Here is a 25710-nt window from a genome sequence, read left to right as displayed (position 1 = left end):
CCAGCCGTCAAACTGCCAAGTACATGGCACCCTCACTGAGATGAACGTGTCCAATCACATTCCTCACACCTATTATTTCTAATAATGAAGACAACCTGCTTGGATCTGCAGACAGTCTGAAATAATAGATCAAGTCATGACCCTTTGGAAGTCTGTTCATCAGTCCTACAGCAGGAACCTCCAGAGAACAAACACAAGCATCAACACGGCACTCCGGAATAAAGAGACAGCACTGCTTTTATTTTTATCTCCTGATGTTTTATGAGGAGCAATATGTTATTTCAAGAAGAAAGAAATGAGAAAGCCAGTCACTACCTACCCTTGCCAATGGGTCAACATAGATTTTGGTGTAAAACAGCTGGTCATCATCATTATCCTGCAGATTCCATTGCTGCACAATACTATTTATATACGGAGCATAACCAATAAATCCTGCAATATCACACACACATAAGTTATTTCCATAAAAAGCACTACTCTGCCAATGCTGTCCACCAGTCAGGAACTTCATTCTGACTGCTTGGTGCCAGCCAAAGGAAAAGTATGAAATCTATACAACTTGGCTCAAAATACAGTTTTCTTCCTAAGATATGTACCAGTTCTGTTGTGAAGGGTTTATAATTAATGGTTATTTTTATATTAATGTTATTTTAGGTGAAAAAATAGGAAACAGATCTGTTTAGGATGGCCCTGAGAACTACAAAGCATGAGATTAGAGTACTACTGTTCCCAAAAAGTCTATCTGAGGAAAAAGTTTCATTTTCATCAATCACTTCCTGCTGGCAGAGAAGCCTGAATCTAATACTGCCAGAATTACAAAGAGAATTCAACTCAAAACCAATATACATTAAGTTTAAGCCAAAGCAAAAAAGATAGGGCAGATAGGTGAGGTAAAGAAGGAAGGGAAAGGAACAGGTACAGTCCCAGATCTATACATTGTCCAGCACCATGTACCTCGGAGAAGTGACATTCTGTGCTCTGTATCAGTTAAACCACATTAGTCAGGAGATTCTGTGACCCAGCTAAACTGTGCCTTTAAATAGCACATACTGCTTTGACTGGGCTTGTACACTAGATTGTTTCTGAAATAGATTCAATCAGTGGCAAATGGGTCATCCCTGCACAGCATTTCATTGCAAGGCACAGCTGCTTGTTAGGCAGTTACTTTATCTACCTGCGTTTTTACATGGGATTGACAACTAATACTATGTAAGTTTGAATGAAAACTATTCTTGAGCACAGAAGAGGAGCTATTTCAGTGGGGAGGGAGAGTGGAAGAGGAGGATGGCAAATCCAGTCCTCAATTTTATACTTGGGGAATTCAAGAACAGTTCCACAAACAAATACATAAATCAGATAACAGAAGTGAGCCATGTTCAAGTTCAAGAATCTAATGTGTTCAAGAATCACACTTGCCTCCTGAGTTCAGGAATCGTTTTCCACTCCGGACAACAGGATACTTGTCAGCTAGCCTTTTATCTGGCCAAATGAGTCCATCTGCTGCAAACACCACTTTATGATTAGTTTCCTGAAATTTCTTTAGCAGCTCTTCAGGGCCCCCCGCAAAGATAACATCATAGCTAAAAATAAATAAAAGATATCCATTAGATTATTTTTAATGCTGCTGTGTTCAAAATGACAAGTGGTTGGACTATTCAAATATTAAAAATCATACAGACAGCCCTTTTATTCTGATAAATGACTCATTAAATCATGTTTTGCAACCATGTAAAATCATATACCCTTCTAGGAGAAAAATTTCCATCAATACTATTTATCCAACACAGTCTCCCTTTCTTTTTACATTCTTTTTTAACCTTCCACATTTTGGACATTCTTTTTGCTTCAGATTTTGTCTACCTTTCTCATTTCATGTATTTTGAGTAAAAAAATACATTTTCCTCTTTAGAAAACTGTTTATGGGTTTAAGAACCAAAACCAAAACAAAACAAACCCCAAACAAAAAACTTAGCAGTTGAAATAGAGTAGGACTGAAAGATTATTTGATTCTCACTGGGAAATTCTATATCTTGTTCCAAAACACAATGGCACCAGCTTGCTTCTGAAAAGTCTTATCATGAAGGTACTTAGATATTTCTTAGTAAAGTCTAGTAAAGTCTAGCATCCGCACAATATACATAATATATCATAATATAATATGCTGACAATAATACCATAACATATACAATTTCTCCTTCAATCTCTTTAATGAGCCAAAGACTTCAGAAGGCTCTAAACTTCACAATATCTATCTATAAAAAACTTCACCTGCCTATATGTGTTCATCAGAACTGACTCCCAGCTCCTATTGAGGAAAAAGACCTAATGGTGGAGGGCTCATCTCTAAAAACTGCAGTTACACACAGCCAAAGGTCACCACTACCCCAAAACAGAAAGAAACATGCATGGGTTTGGCAAAGGTCACGTGAGAATATAGTATCACAACCCTAGTGGTTTCTTTTTGTTAAACCATATCTAAATCAATGCCCCTGGGAAACAAGCAAGCAAGCAAGCAAGCAAGGAAAACACCAACTTCAAAATATGCGTGATTAGATTATTCAGAGTATAAGGTTCCTTTGCTTGTACTTTAGATCCATATATAAAAGGCATTAATGTGCAAACCACTCTGAGGTTCATTTTACACAGAATGAAACCATAACACACTAGTATTGGAATCACATCACAGACTAATCTCTGTCTGTATGAGAATATTTGGGTCTGATGGCAGCATCTCAGCCTCACAGCTTCCTCAGCTGAATGCACGTATATCCTTACTGTATACATTTACCTTAGTAACTGAAAATCATAGGCCCTGATATAGGGCAAAGGAATGGCACAGCTACCAAAAATCAAAAGGTCTAGCCTTAACTAAGATTCTGTTCTTGCAAAGTCTTTTAGCTGGGCTAAGAAGGACAGCAGTACCCACACTGGCAGTACACAGAGCTTTTTGCACTGCAACGTATTAATCAGCAAGAGTGCCAACAGATCAACCATTACTGACTTGTGGTACTTCTTTATTACAGTTCTGAAATTATTTACAATGTCCATTCTTCCAAGGGGATTTCATGCAGTTGGCCTAAGAGAACTGAACAACAGCTGGCTTACAAATGCAAGAGAATACTTCTACCTCAGAGCAAAGTATGAGCCTTGGAGAGGAAGTATGTTATGTTGTCTGTATAAAGTAAGTGGATTTCTGAAAGCTCTCACTGCTTTGTTTTTCTGTAACTCTGGCAGAAGAATGTATGAAAAAAATAGTGTACATTTTGGAGCTTCCCCAGTTTTGCAAACACTGTCTGTTTCTGCCCAAATACACAGGAATACACTTCCCTCCCTTTTCCATTCAATTGGTGTAGCCCGATTCAAAGTCAGAATGAGCCTGAAGAACAAGCAAGAAACAGGACACAAGTTGAATACAGACAAAACTAGAGATTTGTCTGAGGCTTTAACTTAATAGCTCATGGCAGGCTGTGCTTCTGCTCTTTTACCAGGTTGGTGCTGCTGCTGCAATCACTTACAGCTGCGGGAAGGAACCAAACACCCCTGGAACATTGCTTCCAAGGACTTTCATTCTGGAAAAGCAAGCCAAAGTTGAGCAACATGCTGGGCTAGACACAGGCTCTGCTTGTGAAAGGAATATGCCACTTAGTAGAGGACAGTTTAGAATAAAAAAAAAAAAACAACAGTGCAGAGCTGCCAAGCTGCATTACCAATTATTGTAAACTTTACACACTAATGGATATTATGCAGGAGAATGAATCCAGCACAGACATATATTTTCCACTAATTTTCATGGCCCTCTGTTTTGTCAAGAGGTGACTTACTGCCACCAGACCTCCTCCCAGGCAGGATCTCCACCAGCCTCCCCATCAGCTGCTTATGAGGCTCCTGCCTTTCCCTCCAGGCAACAGGAAAACTTCTAGAGTCAAACGAAAACCTATAAATCCATCATTTGTCTTGCTTACCTTCTATGTCAGATTATGTTCAGTCTATCCAGCACCCAACTCGTACTGTAACAGAGGATTCACCTCAGGTCTACATCACTAAGACCATCACAAAATGGGTCCCAGGACTATCCGTGACAGTTTATACTGTTATTATGGGTGATACACATTACTTACTTTTACCAGGACTTCAAAATTTGACAGGGGAGAAATAGACTGGGTAAATCCAGGAAAAAGCAAGCTGCCTTGGCAAGCTGGAAAAACTCAGATACTCTTTTTATTTATTCTTCATGAATCCTTCCGACTAAGTAGAAAGCAAGAAGGGGAAAAAGGAAAAAAAAAAAAAAAAAGGCACACACCAGTAACTTTCCACAACTCCAATCCCATTTCCTGAATCTCCCAGATGGCAGATGCTTGAGGCTGGAATCTACCCAGCTATGGGCTCAGCACTCCCAGCAACACAGGGAAACACTGAGGATAGCTCAAGTCCTCTAGAACTGAACATGCAACTCCTGAATCCACAACTTTTACAACTACAAGGACTTGTTACTATTTGAGCTGCGGGTTAAGAGCTTAAAATACAAACAAGAGAGGGCTTACTAGTCACCAGCAATTCAGGTCCTGTATCTCATCTTATTTAACTGGGTTGTTCAGCCACACAGCTGTTTTGTCATTTACACTATACCCTCACCAGGATCACGCCTTAGCCATTTTGAGATACATAGAAAATGTAATTATCCTTTACTTTCTGACAAATGTTAAAAAATAATAATGAAAAATATATATATAGAAGGGGGTGGCTTCAAAAGTCTTCCATGATACAAAGAGATGGTTGTGGGAGTTCTGGATGAACAGTCACAGCATCGACTATTTTATCCAGTCTATACTGGCCATTAGCCAGTTCAATCTGAAATTGTCCAAAGTAAACCAGTTGTTAGCTCTTGCAAAAACAAGCCGAATTTAAATAGTGTTCCATCTACAGGCAAAGCATTTTGCTATCTGTACCTAGACACAAGCTGTCCACAGAAGTTCAAACTTTTTCCGGAATTGTGAGATATATTAAAAAGTGTTCAAAAGCAAGAAGCTAACTTTGTTAAGCAAACAGTTCACTATAAATTATTTGCCTAGTTACAGTAAGTAAACCAGACATTTCCTTTCCCTGCCCTCAAGATTAATATTCCAAATGCTTCACAATTAATATAATAAGAAACACTTGAAAAAGAAAGGAAGTTCACTATATTTATCTTCTCCAAACTTACTGCTACATTGATCAACATTTAAATTGCAAACCAGGATTCCTGGAAATGAAAAAAGCTCATTAGAATTAAAATATAACGCTAGAATGAGCAAACCATTTTTTTCTCCTATCTGGAATCAGTTCTACCAGCTTTAAATCAAGATGTAGTTGGGATTATGGACCTCAAAAACTTGAGAGGCCTTAAATCCTGTGATTTTTCATGGCAAGAAAGATTTCGGCATCTGCACTTCAACACACATGGTCCTTTGTACTTTCCAGCAGACAGCTTGCCCCCCTCTAGAGAACAAATTTTGTTGGAGAAGAATTAGAGCTATACCCAAATCTGATAACAGATTTGCATATTTTACCATATAGGGAAAAAATACTGATGAATCAGGATAATAAATTTGAAAACAAATAAACTCAATGTAAGTAGGAAACATTTGGGAAATATTTGATTCATCTGAGTGTTTAGTAAAGACAAAAACCTCCCAAATAAATCTTAAAAAGTTTCAGTTATTGCATGATCACTAGGACAAAATTATGAACAAACATGTAGTAGATACTTTTTGCACTTACCAAATGCAAAACTGATCAAGTCAATGAAATTCAAAAACAGAACTCTTTTGTTACTTTTACTGTCAATTAACCATACAAAGAAAATATTCAGCGTAATAAGTTTCCCTTATAAAGCTTGTTCATCAATTGGCTTGCTAGCTCTATCTTCCACTTAACACAAGAGGTAAAAGAAGAAACTGAGTAGCACCTTTAAATTTGCTACCAGGCTAGTAGGCTACTCCAATTTTCCTAAACTCTTAACATATACAAAACAACAAATGAACTTTCCAGTCAATACTACTGTCAGACCACTCTCTCTCTTGTGATGGTGTCTGCTGTACAAATCTTTCCAAACCTCTACCCTGCAAAAGGGTCCCTAAAACTCTTCATCTGACAAATTTTTTAAAGTAAATAAATAAATAAAGGCAAGTTAAAAGCTGAAAGAAAATTCTGGAGCAGACATTCCCACACAACTCCATAACAATAGCATTAAACATGGCTTGCACTCTACTACCTCCCCAAGGCTGCCTGTCTGCAATCAGGGCTCCATGTCCTCGATGCAAGACTTGGTCCCACACCTTCCTTGCAGCAATTCTTACAGAGCTGTGACCCCACTCTGGTTAATGCTAATGTGGAAAAGCTTGGCAGCTGCTGTGAGCTGGATTCTCATGCTCTTACCATAGGAGCAACAGAAGAGGAGGAAGAAAAGAAGCAGAGGGAAGCAATGGAAAAAGTGGGATTTGAACACGTCTGAGCTCCCTGTTCTCTGTGACAGGGAGAATCCTATCTGGCCTCCAGCGAGGATGTTCAAGCATAGCTGTGCTATGAGCTATAATCTGGCACCTGCAGCAGCATTGTCTCTCCATCTTTCTGTCGTAGAGACAGCACAAACATCAGAAGCATATCTGGCACCAAGCTTCTCGTTTCAGTTCTCTAACATGTAAAAGAAGTTCTGTTAAGTGCTTTCCTCAGGGGCCCATCTCCAGCTTCCTCCGTATCACTGTTATTTCAATGGAACAAGATCATGCTCTGGTCCCTGCTGGCCACTTTATTTCTGGAGCTGCTTTTGCTCTCCCCCATTCCACACTCCCAGCCCACAGCCACGTCCTGCCACGTCCAGCACAGCTGAACAGGGAGAGGACAAATGCTTGCCTAAAAGCCCGTCAGCTCCCAGTAACATTTTTTCACCCCCTTGAGGCAGCAGAACTATGAACAACTCTCACATCTGTAAATTCATTAAAAAAGGATTGCTCCAAGAGCAATCTAGTGTTTTTATGAATGAAGAAAAATGGAAGCACACGCTCTCAAATAAACAGCAACGGAGGAAAGCAGCATACAATTTTCAGCATGTCACAGCAGCCTGTCACTTTTGCATGCCTACCCAGACTAAAATGTAAAGGCAACAAGACAGGTTTGCTCACCATTCAACAAACATTACAACCAAGTCCTCTTGATCAGCATAGCTTTCTATGCCTTCTTTTAGCAGTCGAACTTTCTGCCCTCCACCAATCGAGTTAGGCAGCTCACCACCTTTCCACTCTTCACCTTTTCCTAGTACCTGGAATAAGAAAAAAACCACTTTTTGCTAGTACCCAAAACCAAGAGGCTTTTTAAAGCAGACCCTTATTGAAAACAGATGTTAAAGCAGAAGCAACACATTAAAGCATAACAAGCCAGCATTTCCAGCATCATAAGTTTTCCATGTCTGAAGCAGCATTCATCACAATGACATCATTGCAAAAACATGAGAGACACATTTCTTAACCAAATAAGAATTGGGAAATTGCCTTCTACCACCATTTATTCAAATGTGCCTCCTTCAGAAGAAAAAAAAGAAAGGCAAAAAAAGAAAGCTAATAATTGTTTCAAAATATTTTATTAGGAAAACATTCTGAATGAGACCTTTAAAAGTGAATATAATCACTTTAGGATAAGAGACCTTGGCGGACCAGGGTATTGCTAAAACAAATTGCAAGCTCCAGGCTTTCTGAAATCCCTCCAGAACACTTCTGTACAAGGGAAGGATAGGTTCCCCAATGTACTGCTGGCTGCTACAGTCAGCTAAATAAAACTCCTCCCTAGCCAAGCACTATATCAAATTACATCTCAAAAAAAAGAAAAAAGCCCTGAAACTTTTTGTGGGTTTTGAACATAATGTTTTTGAAACTTATAAAACCTGAAAGAATAGTGTTTTGGACAAATCTGCAAAGCTAATAGATGTATCCAGAGCTCAGACTTCTCAGTTGCTTTAATACAGCATTATCATATTAGGAAAGGTTCTCTCTGTCTTCCAGATTCAGTGGTAGAAGTCAAACTTCAGAGACCCAAATAATTTCCTATTTATTGTGTAGACACTGTGCTAAGTAAGCAGAAAAAATTCATAATGCCATCTGAATTCCTGGATTTTCTCTTGCAGAAGCCATTTGTGGGGAAAGTTTAGAAGAACATTAGTGCCCTCCCTTTTTCCCAAGGTCAGACGGAGGCCAACCTCAGTACGTGACATAGAGAGACATGGAGCAAGGCAGAAAAGGCTGGCAAAAATGATAGAAATGTTTTGTCCTCTCAGAGAATTACAGGTTCCTGGGAAACACAGTGAAACTTTCAGTTGTGACCCTCCCTCCTTCCCCACAGCTGGGATCCAGCCTTGTTTAAGGAGGAGGAAGACATCCGAAGCTCTCTTGAGTGCAGCGCCACTTCCACAAGTATTCATGCAAACAAAATCAGTCACACAGGAAAGTGAGGCTGTATGATAAATCATGACAGAACCTGCAAGTTACTGAGGATGTGGATCACAACAGCTACTGATCTATAAAACAGTTCCTAAGGCAATGGAAGAAGCCTCCTCCCATGGTTGTTCAGAGGGGGTCAAGCAGGTAAGTAGCAGGGCCATGTAACTGCCTTGCCTGACCCCAAGCTCTGTAATCATTTTACTTTGTTACAGCATGCAAGGAAGTTAACACAATTTTAGTCACTACCACACTATTTCTAAATAAAGGCTGTATAGTATGAATATTTGCTAGGAAAACATACGATACCTTTACTGTGTAGTTGAAGTGCTTTGCAGTTTGCATGAAACGGTGAAAGCCATCAGTTTCTTTAGTTGCTACAGTAAAAACTAGTAGTTTATCTGAAGGAGAAAAAAGGAAAATGTATTAATATGTTTTCAAGCCACCGTTTATAACAAAAAATGCACTGAACGGCAGTGGATCAGGCGGCTTTATGACTTCCCTGCATCTCATTCAAAGAGAGGAGGCAAATACACTGTCATATTACAGGTGTGAGAGATTACCCAACAAGGACAAGGGTGCTGTATTTTAAATTATCCTCAAGAAGAAGCAGCAAACAAATCTGTCTAGCCAGTAAACAACTAGCTCAAGACATTAAAAAAAAAGCTAGTATGACTACTGGACAGGAAGGAATCTTTAAAACAAAAATAACTTACTACTTTTCAGTCTGAGCTAATCCCGTGACCTCTTATCACAGGACTGAATGGTACCAGATAACTTCACCCAACATCAGTAACTCCCCTGAAAATGGTTCATATTCTTCATGCAAATAGGGCAAAAACCCAAACCATGGAAAACAGTCAACCAGGACCCCAACAAGCAGCATTTAGTGCTTTTAAGTCCTTGGGCAGAAAAAAAAAGATCAAGGGTTTTGTTTGATTTTTTTTGTTGGTGTTTTTACTCAGAGCCTCTGTAAATTATAGCAGTGCTAATTTTGCCCTCTTACTACATTACAGGTAAATGACCGTGCAACCAATTTCCTTTTCATATCCCACGGATTCTGACACAGTTCAAATGAGGCCATGAATTCCCACTAAACAGCTTCCTGATTAAACTACTGAACAGCATTCAGCACCCCCATGCAATATGCTGCATAATCAAGGTACATAATTCAAAGCTATGAGACAGACACTTCCCCTATCTAACATCCAGTATTTAATCAAACCAGCCTGCACCCCAGAGCACATTGCAGTTCCCCAGTTTGGTCCAAGTTCAAGCAACAGCTGTCCTCTAAATAGAGCCTATGAGATCAATCCTTACAAGAAAGTAAAATTAATCACCTCTAATGAGCATTCCAGACACAGTGCCTGTTGTTTCATCACTTTCCCAAAAAACATTCTCTGAGTTTATCTTCACCAGCACAGTAACATGTGCTGGAAGTGGCTGCTGTGAAAAACATCCCTATTAACCCTTCAGCCTTGTCCACCACCACAGACTTAGTAGCCATCAGACACCTGAAATGTCATCCTGAGCATATTCAAATCAATAACTGCTTGCCATTTTGTTTTATTTGACATCAGCAAAATTAACACACAAGATGACAATCTGCTTCCCACTGTGCAGAAGAAATGCACCTTGCAAATTACTCATGCAATGCCCTGCAGCCAAGTACCAGAGTACTTCAAGTACACCTCTGTTCAGTCAAGCAAAAACACCTGTAGGAGCACAGACTGTTTGCAGAGTAACATAAAAAACACTTGTTCTAATGAAATTCAAGTCTGTCTGAAACAGCTACAGCAGACAAACCGTGGAGACCAGTCTCAGGAGTCACTGATATTTTTTCCACTGAAAAAAGGCTTAGATTCAGCCCTAGTCAACAGGTCACTTCCAAGAACATTCCTACCAGGTCAGACAGTGGTCTGGCCAGTCCATCCTCAACAGCAGCTATAACAGTGCGCATAAGCAAGAGCAAGGATAAGACAAGCTTATGTGATGTTTTCTCTGCTTTTTCTACCAGTCTCGGTTTATGGGTTTTCCTGACCTGGATGGGGTTTCTGCATATTCTGAAACAGACAGTCCATTTTGTGACCTTGCTCTTACGCAGCACTCCTCGAACTGATGTAACCTTCAAGCAGTGACAGCACCATGTGCCCAATACCCACTCCACAAAAAACGACCTTCTGTGCCTTAAGCAAGGCTCTTGTGGGTTTTATCTGACACTGCCCAGGTTCTTCAACTACAGACAACATTTCTACTTGCCCTCCCCAACATGTACAATTTGCAGATTTCTCCACCCCTGGTGGGGTTTTTTGGCTCCGTTCACTCAACAGAACCGAAGTAGTGAAGATTTGAACTACTGCCTCTGCTGAACCAGACTGAGACTCCTGCAACACAATACACAACAAAGAAAAAACTGGAAATACCTGAAATGCTTGAATCAACTAGAACAATCAAAACTTGGGGGAAAACAGTTTTAGGAGATAAATTGCTTCATCTTTTTCTCACTTAAGTGCTAGCAGTCTTTGGCAGACAAGAATCAGAAGAAAATCCCATGAGCACATCTCAGCAGCACAGGAGGACATCCATAGAGGATTCGAGTGCCATGTCTTCACAGATGCACTGACTCACAGTCATAAAAACAGCAATTATAATTCAATACCTTCAAAATCATCATAGGTCATGCAATCTAAAGTAATTCTACAGGAGTCACCACAGAATAAATGAAGAACATTTTATCTTAGACTATGACTAAAACAGAACGGAAGACAGAGGATAGGATTTTTCTCTATGGAACAGATTAGGTTATGATCAATTTTTTGTTTAAGCACTGCATTTTCGAATTAGAGGGAGGTGGAAAACCTGATTGTACTAGACTGCATTGCCAAGCCAAGTGAATCCATTGTTGAAAGTTTCCTAGGTGACTGGTCAAGCACTGTCTATAACTGCAGAATTTGGTTTCACACCTAACCCTTCCTGAGGAATGCTAACAGCAACTATTTCAAAAAATCTGTACTTGACGAAATGATGTAAATGACAAGATATGAACTGCATCAGATTCCTCCCACCGTCACTAAGTCTAAGTATTAAATGAACATACATATACAGTCTGGCAAGCAAATAATAATCAACCATTCTTTTGTGGGATATTGTTACTCTCTTTTAATAGAACTCACAGGAACTCCACCTTCACATTGTTCACATATTTCAAGATTCACTATGGAACCTGGTATGTTACTTGAGTTTTGCGAAATAGGAAGAAAGAGAATGAGGTGCCAAATCATAAGGGATTTCAATCTGAGCTATATAAAATGGAGAAAGCTGAGCAGACAAATAACGCTGTTTATATTGACATGAAACTGCAAAAGAACCTGTATTAAATTCACAGCCAATGAAGCAATCGAATTTGGCTGCCTGAGTCAGGTTTGCAAGCAGTCACAGAACAAACAGGAACCTATTTTTATAAAGGTATTATTCACATTGGAGATGTTTTCTTCTTAGCATACTTGCCAATGTTTGTTGTTGGTTTTTTTTAATTACAGATGAAGAGGTTTAAATGGCTTTATTTCCATGTCTCTGCTACACCACAGAATTTAAGGTGCATGTGGAACTTAAATAAATTTTAAGTGCAGCAGAAGTACAATTATAGCATATGGAGTCCATTTAGAATTTAAGTTTCCTTCTAGACTATTTATTCTTTGTGGTTTTTGTTTTTGTTTGTTTGTTTGGGTTGGTTGTTTTTTTTTTTGGGGGGGGGTGTTTTTTTTCTTTTTTATGGGTTTGTTTTTTTGTGGATTTTTTTAAAGTAATTTCTGTCTCACCAAAAAGCAGAGAAACATGCTTTTTTCTTCTATAGTGTGTATGAAAAGACAATGCAAAGTGCACCAAATGATAGATACCTTGGCATACTACAGACATTGTTAACCAAATGAGGAAAGGAGCACCATTCTTTTCTAGATAGCAAGACACTGCAAAAATATAAATGTAAATCCTGTAGGCTCCTGTGACTTTATTTAGATGTAAGTGACAACCTGAACCAGTTTTACTGGCAGAGTTCCACTAAGCGTAACATGAGAGATATTTGTTTCTTCCTGTGGAAGTTAATGACGAGAATGCTTCTGACCACCAAATACTGCTCCTGATTTCTTTTTAACTTCATTCACTTTGAAAAAATATATTCCTTGTTTGCTATATTTAGGTACAACAGCCCCTCAGAACACCTGTCCCATTTGGGCCTAGTAACACAAATTCAAAATGACTTTCATGAACTCACAAGACTGTAACTGCGAGTACTACCCAGACCCCAGGGGAGTAAGCTTATCCAAGTGCCGTTTCCATTTCAGGATGTACTCAGCTACATCTATTTTAGCTGCAGCAACCCACAGTATCCCTGCTGTGTGGAGCAGGTTTGGCCACACGAGAGCCCTGCAATGCGGAGGGTCAGCGCAGCACCAGAGCCCTGACCACCAGCTGTCACATGTAAATGTCACACCCAGAGGTTGAGCGACTGGCCCAGTGTCCCCAGCAGCATCACTGTGCCTGCTTCAAGGCTCCAGCTGTGCCATGAAGACCCAAGCGCAGCAGCGGAAAGCTGTCTGCAATTACTCAGACCCCAAGTCACCACTGTGGCCCGGTACTCCCCAGAGAGCGAGCCACAAAATTCTCAGTCTTCACAAAAACCCCACAATGAATTCTAGCTGCAGCTCACCACTGTTCCGGCTCCACCATCCACTTTGGGACAAAGCCCTGCCCTGCCCTCCACCCAGGTGCCTACCCTAAGGAGCTCTACTGTGTGGCATTACATATAGACTCGAGCTATCCACAAACCCTCGATGATGTTTTCCAACGAACAGTAACAGTATCCTCAAAATGCAAACATATATGAAACCAAGAAGCAGCAGGCGGTCAGAGCACTCCCCACCCACAGGGCGCTGGGACGCCGCAGCGGGTACGGGCTGCCCGGCGGGGCTGGGCTCTCCCGGCACGCAGCCTGCCAGAGGCATCTTGGCAGTCGCTGCAGGGGATTACCAGGCTTGGCTTTTATTTCCACAAGTAAAGTCAGTCTGTGTAAAAAGGAAATGCAAACCCTATACTAAAGTTCAACGGGAAGGCATGAATAAAAATCACTGAAGGGCATCATGCCAGGTAAGAGGGTGCTGAAGTTACTGGAGTGCAATTATGCCAAACAGCTTTCCGATAGTTACATTCGCAAAACAGCTGTTCTGTTTTGAAAACAAGCCTGAGAGAGCATGAGTTTGGCCAAGAAAAGTATATCCAATGAGAAAAAGAATTCATTTTTACATGCAAATTAGGAAACCCTTTAGCACTCAAGTTGTGAAAGACAACACTGCATATAGAGCACATGAAGCGTATTAGGAAATCCAATGAAGGTTTTATTAAAACATCTCAGTATTTCACTCAATCTTTTGTGTTGCTATCATCAGAGATATGACTGCACCATAAATATTTATTTCCACAAATAAGAACTACAAACAAGAGCCTTTTTCTTCAGTGAATTGCCTGGTGAGGTCTCAGCCAGGAACTGCCATGGCAGGTCTGTTCTAAGCAGCAGTGACCTCCCTTCTTGCACCTTGGCAAGGTTGTATGCGAAGGACTGCAGTCATTCCTCGCACACCCACATGGTTCTTATTTATCTTGATCGAACACTGACAGAGATTACTACATAATTTCTACCAGGGGTTGCACGTACTAGTACAGTAGCTTCAGAGGAGCCAAAAACGAGGATTTTGCTCACAGCCACATGGGAACTGCCATTTTATCCTTGGATTCAAGTACCATGGAGTTCTCTGGAGCAGGACTGGGCTGTTAAGATCAAATGACATCTGTGCATGCTACCACATTATGCCATTAAATCTCAGGAGATGAGATCCACAGACTGGATTAACTTGCCTTTACACTACACAGGACCATGCTTCTCCATCATTGGAGAGACACATTAAAGCACAATACAACTGAACAACTGAAAAAGTTTTCAGCCTGGATTTCTCCCATCACACTTGAAGAGTATAGTAATGAGGAATGTTCAAAAACATGCTGAACTGAGAAGTAGCTGTCAGACTGGCAGAAAACAGCCTTGACTGACTGAAGACTTCTGATTGCCTTTCCCCTATTATTTATTGTTTCCATAGATTAACTGTTTGTTTGTTTTTTAAAAAAGAAGAAAGAAAATAAAAAGGGGGAAAGGCCTGTTTATTTCCAAGGCAGGCAACTTTTCCCATGTATAATCATCTCAGATCTGTGAATCCTGACATCGCCATGCCACTTTCCCTTCTAACTCCTGTACTCAGCCAGTAATGAGAAGGTAACCTAGAGGAATTGTCCTCAGCAAGTTCTATTTTCCTGCCACACACACCTCACCTAAAGCACATACTCCACCAACAAAATGCATGTTCTGAGACTTATGGTAGACTGAGTTATAAACAAAAAATTAATAGTTTCCTTAACCTCCCCATTTGCTCTGCTCCCCTAAAAGGGGAATACTTCTGTGCCTGAAGGAGAAATCGCAGTCCTTTGCTCTGTCCTCCATGTAGCTCCTTGCACACCAGAAGCTCCTGACGGGTGCTTTCCAGCACGTTATAATACCAGTGTCACAGATGAGTTAGCAAATAAAAGGTTGAGCTGTGTGTGGATCAGCTTAACAGTATGTGAAGGCAGGATCCATAACTTGGATTCAAGATCTAGAGTTTGTAATAACTGCATGATAAAACTGGTAAATTTCAGAAGAACAAAACTTTAAACACTATTCAGAAAAACAGTGTTACTATACAACTGACATCCTGTAATTTCTCTAACAGATGAGTTACACTTCTGGAAGATATCCTGGAAAATGTAAAATACTGTACAATATCTTCTGAACAAGATGATAGAAGATCTGAAAAAAAAAAAAAGCTGATATAAATCCTGTTGGAAAATGTCTTATTTATAGGCTCAATTGCTGTTTCCTCCATGAAACTGAATAACATAACAGTCTGAGTTCCCAATTAATTGCAAAACTGTGAAAGAGCTTTTAAAGGCAATGCAGCACAAGATTTAAGCTCACAATAGTTAAAAAAGCATTCAAAAACCTGAAATGGATCATTGGGCTACACAGGATAGTGTACGGAATCAGTCAATACCATCATGATAACCACTTCTCTTCCCAAGCAGTTTTGATGACTTTACTAAAACCAATTCTTCCATATGCTTCCAAGCCACGCTGAAGCTCTGCAGATAGCTACAGGGTCACCAACAATGCCGAAAGCAATTTCCCTTCCCTATTTATATGAACTTGGTATGTTCAAAACTCAAGGAACTGTTAAGCCAACTAAAAAAAAAGAAACATCAAAGAGCACTATCAAAATCCAGATTCCAACACAATACGATATTCCGCTTATCACTCGAGAAGGCAATATCAGATTCCACAAAAAGAAAATTGATTTTTTTTCCCCTATAAACAGGAGTTATAGGCTAAACTTAAGATTCTACATAAAATAAAACTTTTAAAATCCGCATACTCTGAAAAGATATCAAACAGCTGGAGACAGGAGAAACCCCTCATAAGCAATGATTATAAGTTACACCTACATCCATATACTTGGTTAATGTAATTCAGCAGCAAACAAAGAAATCTTAAGGATGCAACATGAAAAACACAAACTTTCAACATATATATCTGTCCAGTGTCTCTTTATATGATGTAGATATGGTCAAAGAAAGTAATAAGCCAAAAGAAGAATTTCCAGTCAAATAAAAATTTTGGCATAAAGAAGAAAAAGATAGAGCCATCCAACAGCTGGGTTTTTTCCCTCAGAATTTTTTAGAAACATGACAATGTGCTGAAATAGCAAACATGGTCATGTTCTGTTCCTAGGAAACAAACATGCATTAGACTGCAGGAGGGGGAAAGATGACTGGTGCATAAACAATACTACTTCAAATTTGGAAGGTCTGGGGGGTTTTTTAACCTGATCTTGATACTATACAGTAAACTCCTGTTCTGCACAGCACACTTCGCTGCACGTCTCCACTCATCCCACTGCTGATTGCTTCCCAGAGAGGCAGACTGGCTTCAAAGTCCCATTAACCTTAGCCATGACCACCTTGTAAGATGGGATTCTCTGCAATTTAATAGCATGGATGGATTGCTGTTAAAAAATACTCTTGGAGGGGAGACAAAATGTGCTTGGAAAACTCATGAAAGATTGGAAAGTGATAAGATTTAAAATAAAAGATGAAATTTGAATTAACAGCTACCAAGTTAGGAACAGACACCAGTTGCCAACCACATACCACACACTGATTTCCTATACAAATACACATTCTCATGTGAGAGGGATTTTTAAGAACCAATGCTTCAAATAAAGAACAGATTTTGAAGAAACCACCTTCCTGTACAGACCTCTTTTGAAAGCTTGGTCTGTTCCTCTGTATCACAAACCTCCTGTTAATCACTGCACTTCAATATATACATGTCTGACTGCAAAATACAAAGAGCAGCACAAACATTATTTATGTAATTTCCGAAAAAATACAATGGCTAGCTTTTACCTTCTCCACTTTAAACCAGACGTATTAAAGTAAACAGAAGTCTGTCTTTTGATGTTATAAGCAGAGTAATTGCAAAACTCATGTAGGCACACAGGTATTACCTCTGCTACCACCTGATTCTCAAAATGGTGCAACATGCAGAAAAAAAAATCACTGCTGCCTCCATGCAAACAGTTTATGACCACAACTGACATTTATAGGTATCAGGGATCAATCAATGCATGGATTGTGCATGGATAATCCTTCCTGTGCTCCTCCAAGTTATTTGTAGACCTTGCTGAAGTTACACAGCAGTAACTATTGGTATCAAAACTCCCAACACTATCCTGAGCCAGGGAACAGAACTAGTAAAGACAGAAGTTTTCAGAAGCTGTCTAGGGAAAATATCAAACTATTATTTCCCAGTTTCAGTTACTTTCGAATAGTCGGTACTGTTTCAACTTCCTCTGTCACAGTAAATCTTGCCTGTTACAGTATTCCCCCTCTTCTTATGTGTTTTAAAGGAACAAAGAAGCTGAGTTAGCAGAAATCTGTGCTTACATTAAGCAAGAGCTGCTCTGAATTTTCTCATTTATAATTTATGCTAGGTTAACACTTGCTAACACATAACCCCTGGACAGGACACTAAAATTTTCTTTTCCTTTTCTGCTACCTGAATCCAAACTGAAGTTTTCTAAGATTTAGAAAGAGACCTGTCATTCAAGAGTTAAACATAGTCTGCAATCTAATTCTACTTATGAAGAGGTGAACAGTGCTGTAGCAACTATGCATTTCAGCATCTCAAGTTTGTTATGAAAACACAGAAGATTTCTCATGCAAAAAAACTTCGTGCTTTTATTCACAGCCCACAGGGATGTGAACCAGCATTTCCCTCTCCCATGCATATTGACTCAAACAGCAAGTCTGCTGAGCTGCTGCTCACTGCCTGTCTTTTATCTCATAATTTCTGATGTCACATAGATACAGCATCTAAAATGTTTACATGGAAAAGACCAACTGTTGAACAGAGTCAGTTCTAAAGAAAATAAATAAAAAAACACCACCCACAGACTATATCTCTGTAACTATTTTCTGTATATGCATATATACACACACTTTCAGACAAGGATTAGCAGTTATTCCTAATATTAATAAACAACTGACTGCGGAAAACATCTGAAAGCTGACTCTGTCTCAGCTCATAATTTACTTTCTTTTAATTTGGTAGTATTGAATATACGGTCAACAAGAGCTCATTAAAACCAGTATGTGCACCCATCAATCACCCGCATCAGTTCTGGGTGCCATGCTGGCCGGTGCTCAGGCCCACACTCATTCTAACACAAGATGTTCTCATTTTCGTAGCTGAACAAAACCAGATAAAAGCAGCAGTAGTCAAGAGTTTTTCCATCAGCTTCAGTGGACTTGGATGGGACTCTGCTTACTGAATCACTTAGTCTGTAGTAAAGCAAAGACACGTTCCTTAGTTCCCAGATAAGAAAAAAATTAAAATCAACTGTTTGTAAATGACATCATTGCCATGCATTCAGCAACTGTTCCAACAAGAGCTGCCTAACTTCCTGACAAGTGGGGAACAGATCAGGTTACAGCTGTTTATTAGTGCCCAGATAGCAATCAAACCACAAAAATCTGCTGGAGAGTGGGAGCGGATGGAGTCATGGCACAGGCTGGGTCTCGCCTGAATGCGGTGATTGGTTGCCCCTGCCATAAACAGTCATCGGGCCACGCAGCTGAGAGTGGGACACAATTAACATCAGCTGTTCAAGTGAGAAAGTTTACTCAGCTTCTGCCTTTTCGTAGCTTTGACTTCCCTGTCTCCCTCATAAATATGTATCTAGAGAAAAGCATGCTTCTTCTCAAGCTGTTGTTTAACAAATCCAGCTGTTTAAACAGAAGCGGTCACACACAGCACCAGGCATTGTTAAAGTCCATTTTCCAACAGCTAATCAATCAATCCATCAATGAAACTCAGCAATAACCATTTCTCCTTAGATTAGTCTTTGCTTAAAACAAAGAGAAATTGGATCTGGAACTGGAGCCATCCTGGAGACACGAAACTGTCCTTCATGCCTGCACCCTGGTTCATGTTGCCAGCGGATGCTACCACCCCGATTAGTCAGTTATTTTGAAAAAGCTGCCCTACAGCTTCACATCTGGCCCCATGTCCAGACACTGGACATGAAAAATTCCCCAAACAGATGCCAAGGCCATTTAACCCCGGAAAGAGAAAAAAACCCCATACTTTTCAAAGATCCGGTTTCTGTGCGAACAAGCAACATGACATCCACACTGGCGAGATACAGGTAGTGCCCTGCCTTGAACAACTCAGTCCTTCAAATCACGAAATAGCACCAGAAACTCATGTCCTACTTCTGACACAAAACATCATGACATGTGATGTGTGATGTATATTTAAAGATGCTTTTAACACCAAACACTTGACACAGCAGCCCCAATTATGCAGTTTACAGGCCCGGTTCTGATCCGATGTGTGTACAATTGCTTTACAATGACATAAAACAGAATAAGTAAACTGATTTCAAGGACAGCCTAAGGAAACACTTTGCTGTATTTCAGTTTCATGTGCACTACAGAAGTAAAGGTAAATAATCCATTTTTACTGTTTAGGGAAAGAAAAAAAATTAAAAAATTACAAAAGCAATTCTATCATATACTGATTATTTTGTGCACAGTTGATTTAAGTGAGAGCCCCTAATGGGCTCATTCAGTACATTAACACTTAGATCCATAGGTACAGAATTAACTCGCAGGGAAATGGCACTTAAATGTCAAACATATTTTTGTTTAACATTTTTCTGTCTTTTTTCCTTACAGTTTGTTTGCATTAGTTACAAATACTACATACGTCAGCTTTAAAAACATACTTGCAGTTACACTGCAAGAATTAATATTACCACCAGAAAGGAATTCACATGCCATCTTTTTTCTCCCATGTCTATTTTATTAGAAAATCCACAGATCAACAGATTTGCAACTTGTCAAAGTAGGAACCCTGGAATACTTTCAAAGGGCAGATCATAAGAGCTGGTGAACCAACCACTAAAATAAAGGAGGTTTATTCACAATTATCCTATAAATTTGAATACAATGTTTTAAGCTAAGGTCGAGTTCTACTGTTTAGCCTTAAACTATTAAGGAAATTGGTCTGTAATTATTTTGTACTCCACTACAAAAAGTCACGTGTTTTAATAGAAATTATATAGTAATCCACAGGATCTTTAATTTTAGTTCAATCAGAAACAGAATTCAATGATGAAATATGTATACACTGTATAATTTGTCAATAATCAAATATTTCAACTATTAGTGTGCTCAGTTGGAATCAATATCATTAAAATATTATATAAGAAGAGGCACACAGGCACGCACACACATTGAGAACACGAAGAAGGCAGATTACTCTGATCATCAAATAAAATATATAGTCAGTTTCTTTAGGGGACTTATTTGTTTGTTTTTCCTTCTCCTACAAATTGTAAAAGGAATTCTAGTTTCTGGAAATACAAGATATCTGGGATGAAACAGTAACCTTACGTATTTAGTCTCTTCATGACCAATATAATCCATATTTTGAAAACTGAATTGACCTTGAGGAAATACTCCAGAAGTGGTTCTATTAAACCACCTAAAGCCACTTGTGGTATCACGCTGTGCTTGCAAGCACGTATTCGTTGATGACTAAGTGTCACTTATTCTCTAGAGCTACAGCATTCCCACACATACAGGCACATTCCTAATACTGATCTGTTTGGTCAAGTTGTGTTTTGTGCTGGAGGGAACCATGCTCTCTGTTTAAATTAAGAGGGAACAAAAACATTCTTCACTTTCAAACTTGTTCCCCTTGCAGCTGGTCCCCCTAAATCTATAAAAAATTGACATTATAAATTAAACAAAAAAGCACTTATACTTACTTATCATAACAAGGGAATTTACTTGAGCAGCATGTCAGGTAATTTATATTCCAGAATAGCAGCTCCACACAAATAGAAAGATACTGCTTTGATGACACATTGTAACAATGCTAATTCAACAAACTAAACACTTTCCCATAAAGAGACTGAGTCACTTCTGCTTTGGTAAGCAGCAGTGAGGGAAAAAGCCAAGAACTCCGCAATAAATCACAGCTCTCCAGAATTGTGCCACCAACATAAAGAAAACTCTGAGAAATAATCCCTTAGTTTCGATCCTCAAAAAGAACACGTTTCACACAAACTCCCCCGTCTCAGATAACCACGGTAGTCATTCCACTATACCTTTACACTGCAATTTACAGCATCAAATGCTGTTTTACTTTTTCTTGTTTTAAATAGAAATGCATGTTACAGTAAAAGTTGCAGTGATCTTTTCCAACCCCCACTGCATGTTGCAGAGAGAAGCAATGTCACATCCACCACGGCGGTCTGTCTCCACAGCCTAATTATTCCCTCCACCTAAGGAAAAAAAAGAAAAGCCTGGCCAAAAAAACTCTACAGTATTTTTTCTAATTTCACAACAGAGACTGGCACTGTGCAGCATCTAAACCAGGTGCTCTGAAGAACTTGGACTGCCAACTTTGGGTGTCTTTCCAGGGAGTATTTCCAAGGGAAAAATATGTGAGAGAAGAACGACTTGGCTGCTTTGCACCTCCACCGCCACGTTTGCTTACTTTCAGCTAATTTCCAAACACACAAACACTCCCACTATACATTGTTTCATTTGTTATTCACCATTTATTTCAAAACCTCTCCTCCACCACAGGTGCCTCAGAGGGAAAGACCTATTGATCGCTCACTGACACTCACAGAATCCATTTTGGCTAAGTCCAAAAAAGTCATCAGAAATGGCAACAGTACCTGCTGTTCTTCCAGATGAGTCCTCACCCAGCTAGACCCAGTCGGCAATTATTACTTGAAGCATTTGTGACCAGCATTTGACAGACGCTGTGGCAGAGCAAAACCCTCTGCCCCAGAGCACTCCCACAGCCAGCCAGGCTGCCGGCACGCTACCCACATTGCTGGGACCATCTCTGTGACAAACCCCCTCCCACCCCTCACATTATGAGAGCACATACAGACAGCAACGAAACATGGGACCCACCTCAAGACCTGCCCGTTTGCCGCTCTTACAACCTGCAGCCCCAATGACTCGGCACAGCCCTGCACCAGCCGGCCAAGTCCCCACAGCCACGCTGGGGAACAGATTCAAAGGTGGCAAAGCCATTTCCCATGCAAACAGCTGATTAATAAAACATTTTAGGTGGGAACACTATTTACATCTGTTGCCAAGAGCTCTGTCTGCTTCTAGCACAATGACAAATGCCTTTTCCACTCGCTCTCTGTGCGTCCTGGACTGCATTAGATGATAAGCGACATACATGCAGCAAGTATGGTGCAATGGAAATGTTTTAACACGGAAACTTTTGTATCTTCACCACAGAGCAGTCAGTGTTTCCCAGCTCAACAGTGCTCTTCTCTGTGATTGCTTGAAACATAAACCCACAGCAAGGGAGCACAGGAGGGATTTCTGCAAACAGAGTTTGCCACACCGCCAGGCTGACGGCTCATGGCTCAAGTAACCACCGCTGTACAACAGGCAGTTCCCTTCTCTAAGCCTCTCTGAGTAAAGCAGTAAAGTCCTATTAAGAAACGATGCTGCTTGACAGTGGTTTTCAAACACTCCTGTTACAGCTCATTTCTGAAGCATGCAGTGCTAATGGACCGCTTTAGCTAATGGACAGGCAAATTGTGTCCCTGCCTGCTGCTTTACGCTGAGTTGTACAAAGTATCAAGAAACTAGAAATTAAAAAAAAAAACAGATTTCTAGAACTGGACACACAGCAAGGTCTGCCCCTCTTCAAGCCATACAGCACTGACTCAGGGAAAAAAAACATTTAAGGGTTAAAACTGGAATAAAACAAGTAACACAGCAGGCAGTGTCTGGGGCCACAGAACTACTCAAGGAGTGGTTTCAATTCAGCAGAGCCTTCTACAATTCAGTCTACTCATGTTTAAATTAAAAATAATTAAGATCTTCCTGTATGAACATCTATATAGAAATGCATCAGTGCTTTCTAGTACTGTAATTTGTTTACCACCATTTTTATTATTTATACAAACATAACAGTCTGGTTTTGACATGCTGAATCATACAGTGCTGTCTAGACTATGTGCTCTTTGCTTTTCACACCTTCAAACACCAGTAGGATTAAAGAAGCTATTAGCTTGTATCAGCTTGAGATCCCACAAATACACAAACTCTTTAAAAAAGTATTATTTGGATACGTTTGAGAAAACATAACTGTGATTATAATAACTGATTTCCACAGGAGCTTGATTTGCAATCTCACTGCTCTGACAACAACCATACGAGCTCAACTTTTTACTCAAAGCATGTCCCTGAAGGCTGCACCTCCACGGGACAGCAAAGGCTGAACAGAAACGCTCACACATCCCTGCAGACTGCAAACTACACTGCACATCACAACCTTCAGAGAAATCCTCTCAGCAACTAAAAGCAGCAAAGCATTAAGAAAACTGGAAACGAGAAGCTCATTGAGTAGGGTCTGGTATTCATCAACATCTTTTTTTTATTATTTTTTACACTAGTTACCAACCGAGTCAGCAGGTTTCCTATCAAAATTACAACTTGCTGAGAAAACTTGTTTCTCAAAAAAAGGAGCTTCCCTCTGCACACCGGAAGAAAATTAAGCTAGATATTAAAAATAACTTGATTACACTCTTGAATAAACAAGCCAAGAAATGAAACTATTTTTGATTTCATGTGGTAATAATATAGTGGGATGAAATACCTTTGATGCCTAGAATAGAAATCAGAAGTAGATTCTAAAACAACATTAGAGCAAGAAATATGTTTTGGCATATAGTTGGACATACATGTGCTTAGATACCTCTCTCTTGGGGAATTTCCTGTATACATTCTTTTATTTTACATGCTGAAGATAAAATTTCTTTCTATCTTCTGGCTCCTTGAAAGTAAAGTGATGTCAAAATGCAAAAAGCAAGCAAGGCTCTGCAGGACGGGAAGGGGCAATGAAGTCTTCAGCTGACTTCTGCATGAGGTAGGAAAGTTCATCAGCGGTTGCTACAGTTCAGAGAAGCAGCGAATGACGCTATGGTTTTCCCAGCCTTGGAAAAACATGTTCATCAACACCTTGTCTCAAGGAAAGGCAAGAAAATAATAAGGGGGAGGGGGGAAGGAGAAGAAAGTCAGGGAGAGTGACTTCCCATTAAGCATACTCTTTTATTTATTTATTTATTTATTTATTTTCCTGGGGGGGGGATTATGCATCTACGACCCACCTCGGCGGGTTAAAGCACTTTCAGCCAAGCCGCTCCTCTCGAAAGCAACCTGGGGAGCCCCGGCCGGCGCCGCAGCCCCCTTCCCGCACTGCCGAATCCGCTCCGGCGCCGAGAGCGGCGTTTTGAAGTGCGGGGCGGACGAGGGGGATGGGGAAAAATGAATAAATCGGGAAAGCGGCTGTTCCCAGCCTCCGCACCCGAGACGGGAGTGTTTTCGCCCCCTGGCATATATTACTGAGCCGGGAGACGCAAAGACGCCGGTACCGCTCGGCCGGTAGCGCATCCCCGGTGCCGCCACCCGCACCGCGCCGAAACGCACCTCCCACGGACGGCGGGACCGCGGGGAACCGGGCTCCGCCATACCACCCCCCAGCGCCGCGCCGCCCCTCACCTGCGGGGCCGGAGCCAGGCCCGGGATGCTGCTCCGCCGCCGCCGGCAGCGCCAGGGCCAGCAGCAGGAGGAGGCGCGGCGACCGGGCTCCGCTCCACGCCATCTTCCCCCTCCACACCCGCCGGCCTGCCGCCGCTCCCCGCGCCGCCAGCCCCCGAGAGCGGGGGGGAAAGGGGGCGGGAGTGGAAAACGAAGGGAAAAAAAAAACTGGTGCCTGGGGAGCAGCCGCCGCGCCCAGGGTGCCACTCCTCCTCCGCAGCGGGCAGGACCGAAGGGCGCTGCCGCCCGCCCCGGGCTTTATACGGCGGTGGGAGGACCCGGGCAGCGAGGGCGCCCGGCGGCGCAACAGGAGCCGCTTGTGGCCGCCGCGCCCGGGTGCACGCGGCTGCCGCCGCCGGGGGAGGGGCGAGCGGCCAGGCCCCGCCCCCGCTCCGACGCCTGGCCCGGAGGGGTGCGGGAGAACGGAGCTGCGGGGCGCGCCTGGCTCGGCGCTGCCCGGTGGCTCCGCTCGCCGTACCTGCCGGAGCGCGGGGCCGAGCTGGCGTTAGCGACCCGCTCCTGGATCTGCTGGTCGAATGGGGAATTATACTCACCTCCCCACCAAACGTTTTGTCAGTGGTTTCTCAGGCCACCATTGTGTCCTGATAAACGTATTCCTGAAAATGTACTGTTGTTCGGGAGATTGTGGGCAACCGAAGCCGCTACTCCATGGGCCAACAAAGACAATGTGAGCCTTTTGCTTATGGGTGTAGCACTGCTGATAGGGGAACGGCCCTGTGCATCTGTTCCGGTTGTGAACGACACACCGGTCAAACACTCTGTCATCCTAACATTCAGATTTCCATAAAGAAACAGCTCGTTTGCCTAATCTTAACATAAAAACCTGTTACACTTTATCATTAAAGAAACACCCAACAAAACACTGAATTATCAAAGGCAAGCATGGTGATGACGAAGGAGGTGCACTGGCTCATCTCCACTCTTTTTCTAATTG

At 41.2% G+C, this 25710-nt stretch overlaps 1 protein-coding gene across 2 annotated transcripts in view; it reads right to left on the bottom strand.

Moving 5' to 3' along the window:
- The window catches only part of PLOD2 (procollagen-lysine,2-oxoglutarate 5-dioxygenase 2), a 52347-nt gene extending 27272 nt beyond the window's left edge, over window positions 1–25075 (bottom strand). For both annotated transcript variants that reach the window (XM_082055525.1, XM_082055526.1), the window contains exons 1-5: window positions 24717–25075; window positions 8772–8863; window positions 7158–7294; window positions 1417–1580; window positions 320–432 (exon numbers count right to left, since the gene is read on the bottom strand). In XM_082055525.1, coding sequence (XP_081911651.1) covers window positions 320–432; window positions 1417–1580; window positions 7158–7294; window positions 8772–8863; window positions 24717–24819 — 609 coding nt within the window. In that variant the 5' untranslated portion in view covers window positions 24820–25075. The remainder of the gene's footprint in view (window positions 1–319; window positions 433–1416; window positions 1581–7157; window positions 7295–8771; window positions 8864–24716) is intronic.
- Between the last annotated feature and the right edge of the window lie 635 nt (window positions 25076–25710).

Source organism: Streptopelia decaocto (genome assembly GCF_964273445.1).
Source record: "Streptopelia decaocto genome assembly, chromosome: 6".
Classification (NCBI taxonomy): Eukaryota; Metazoa; Chordata; class Aves; order Columbiformes; family Columbidae; genus Streptopelia; species Streptopelia decaocto.
The sequence above is the reverse complement of the archived record's forward strand: the minus strand, read 5'-3'. Positions and strand labels throughout refer to the sequence as shown.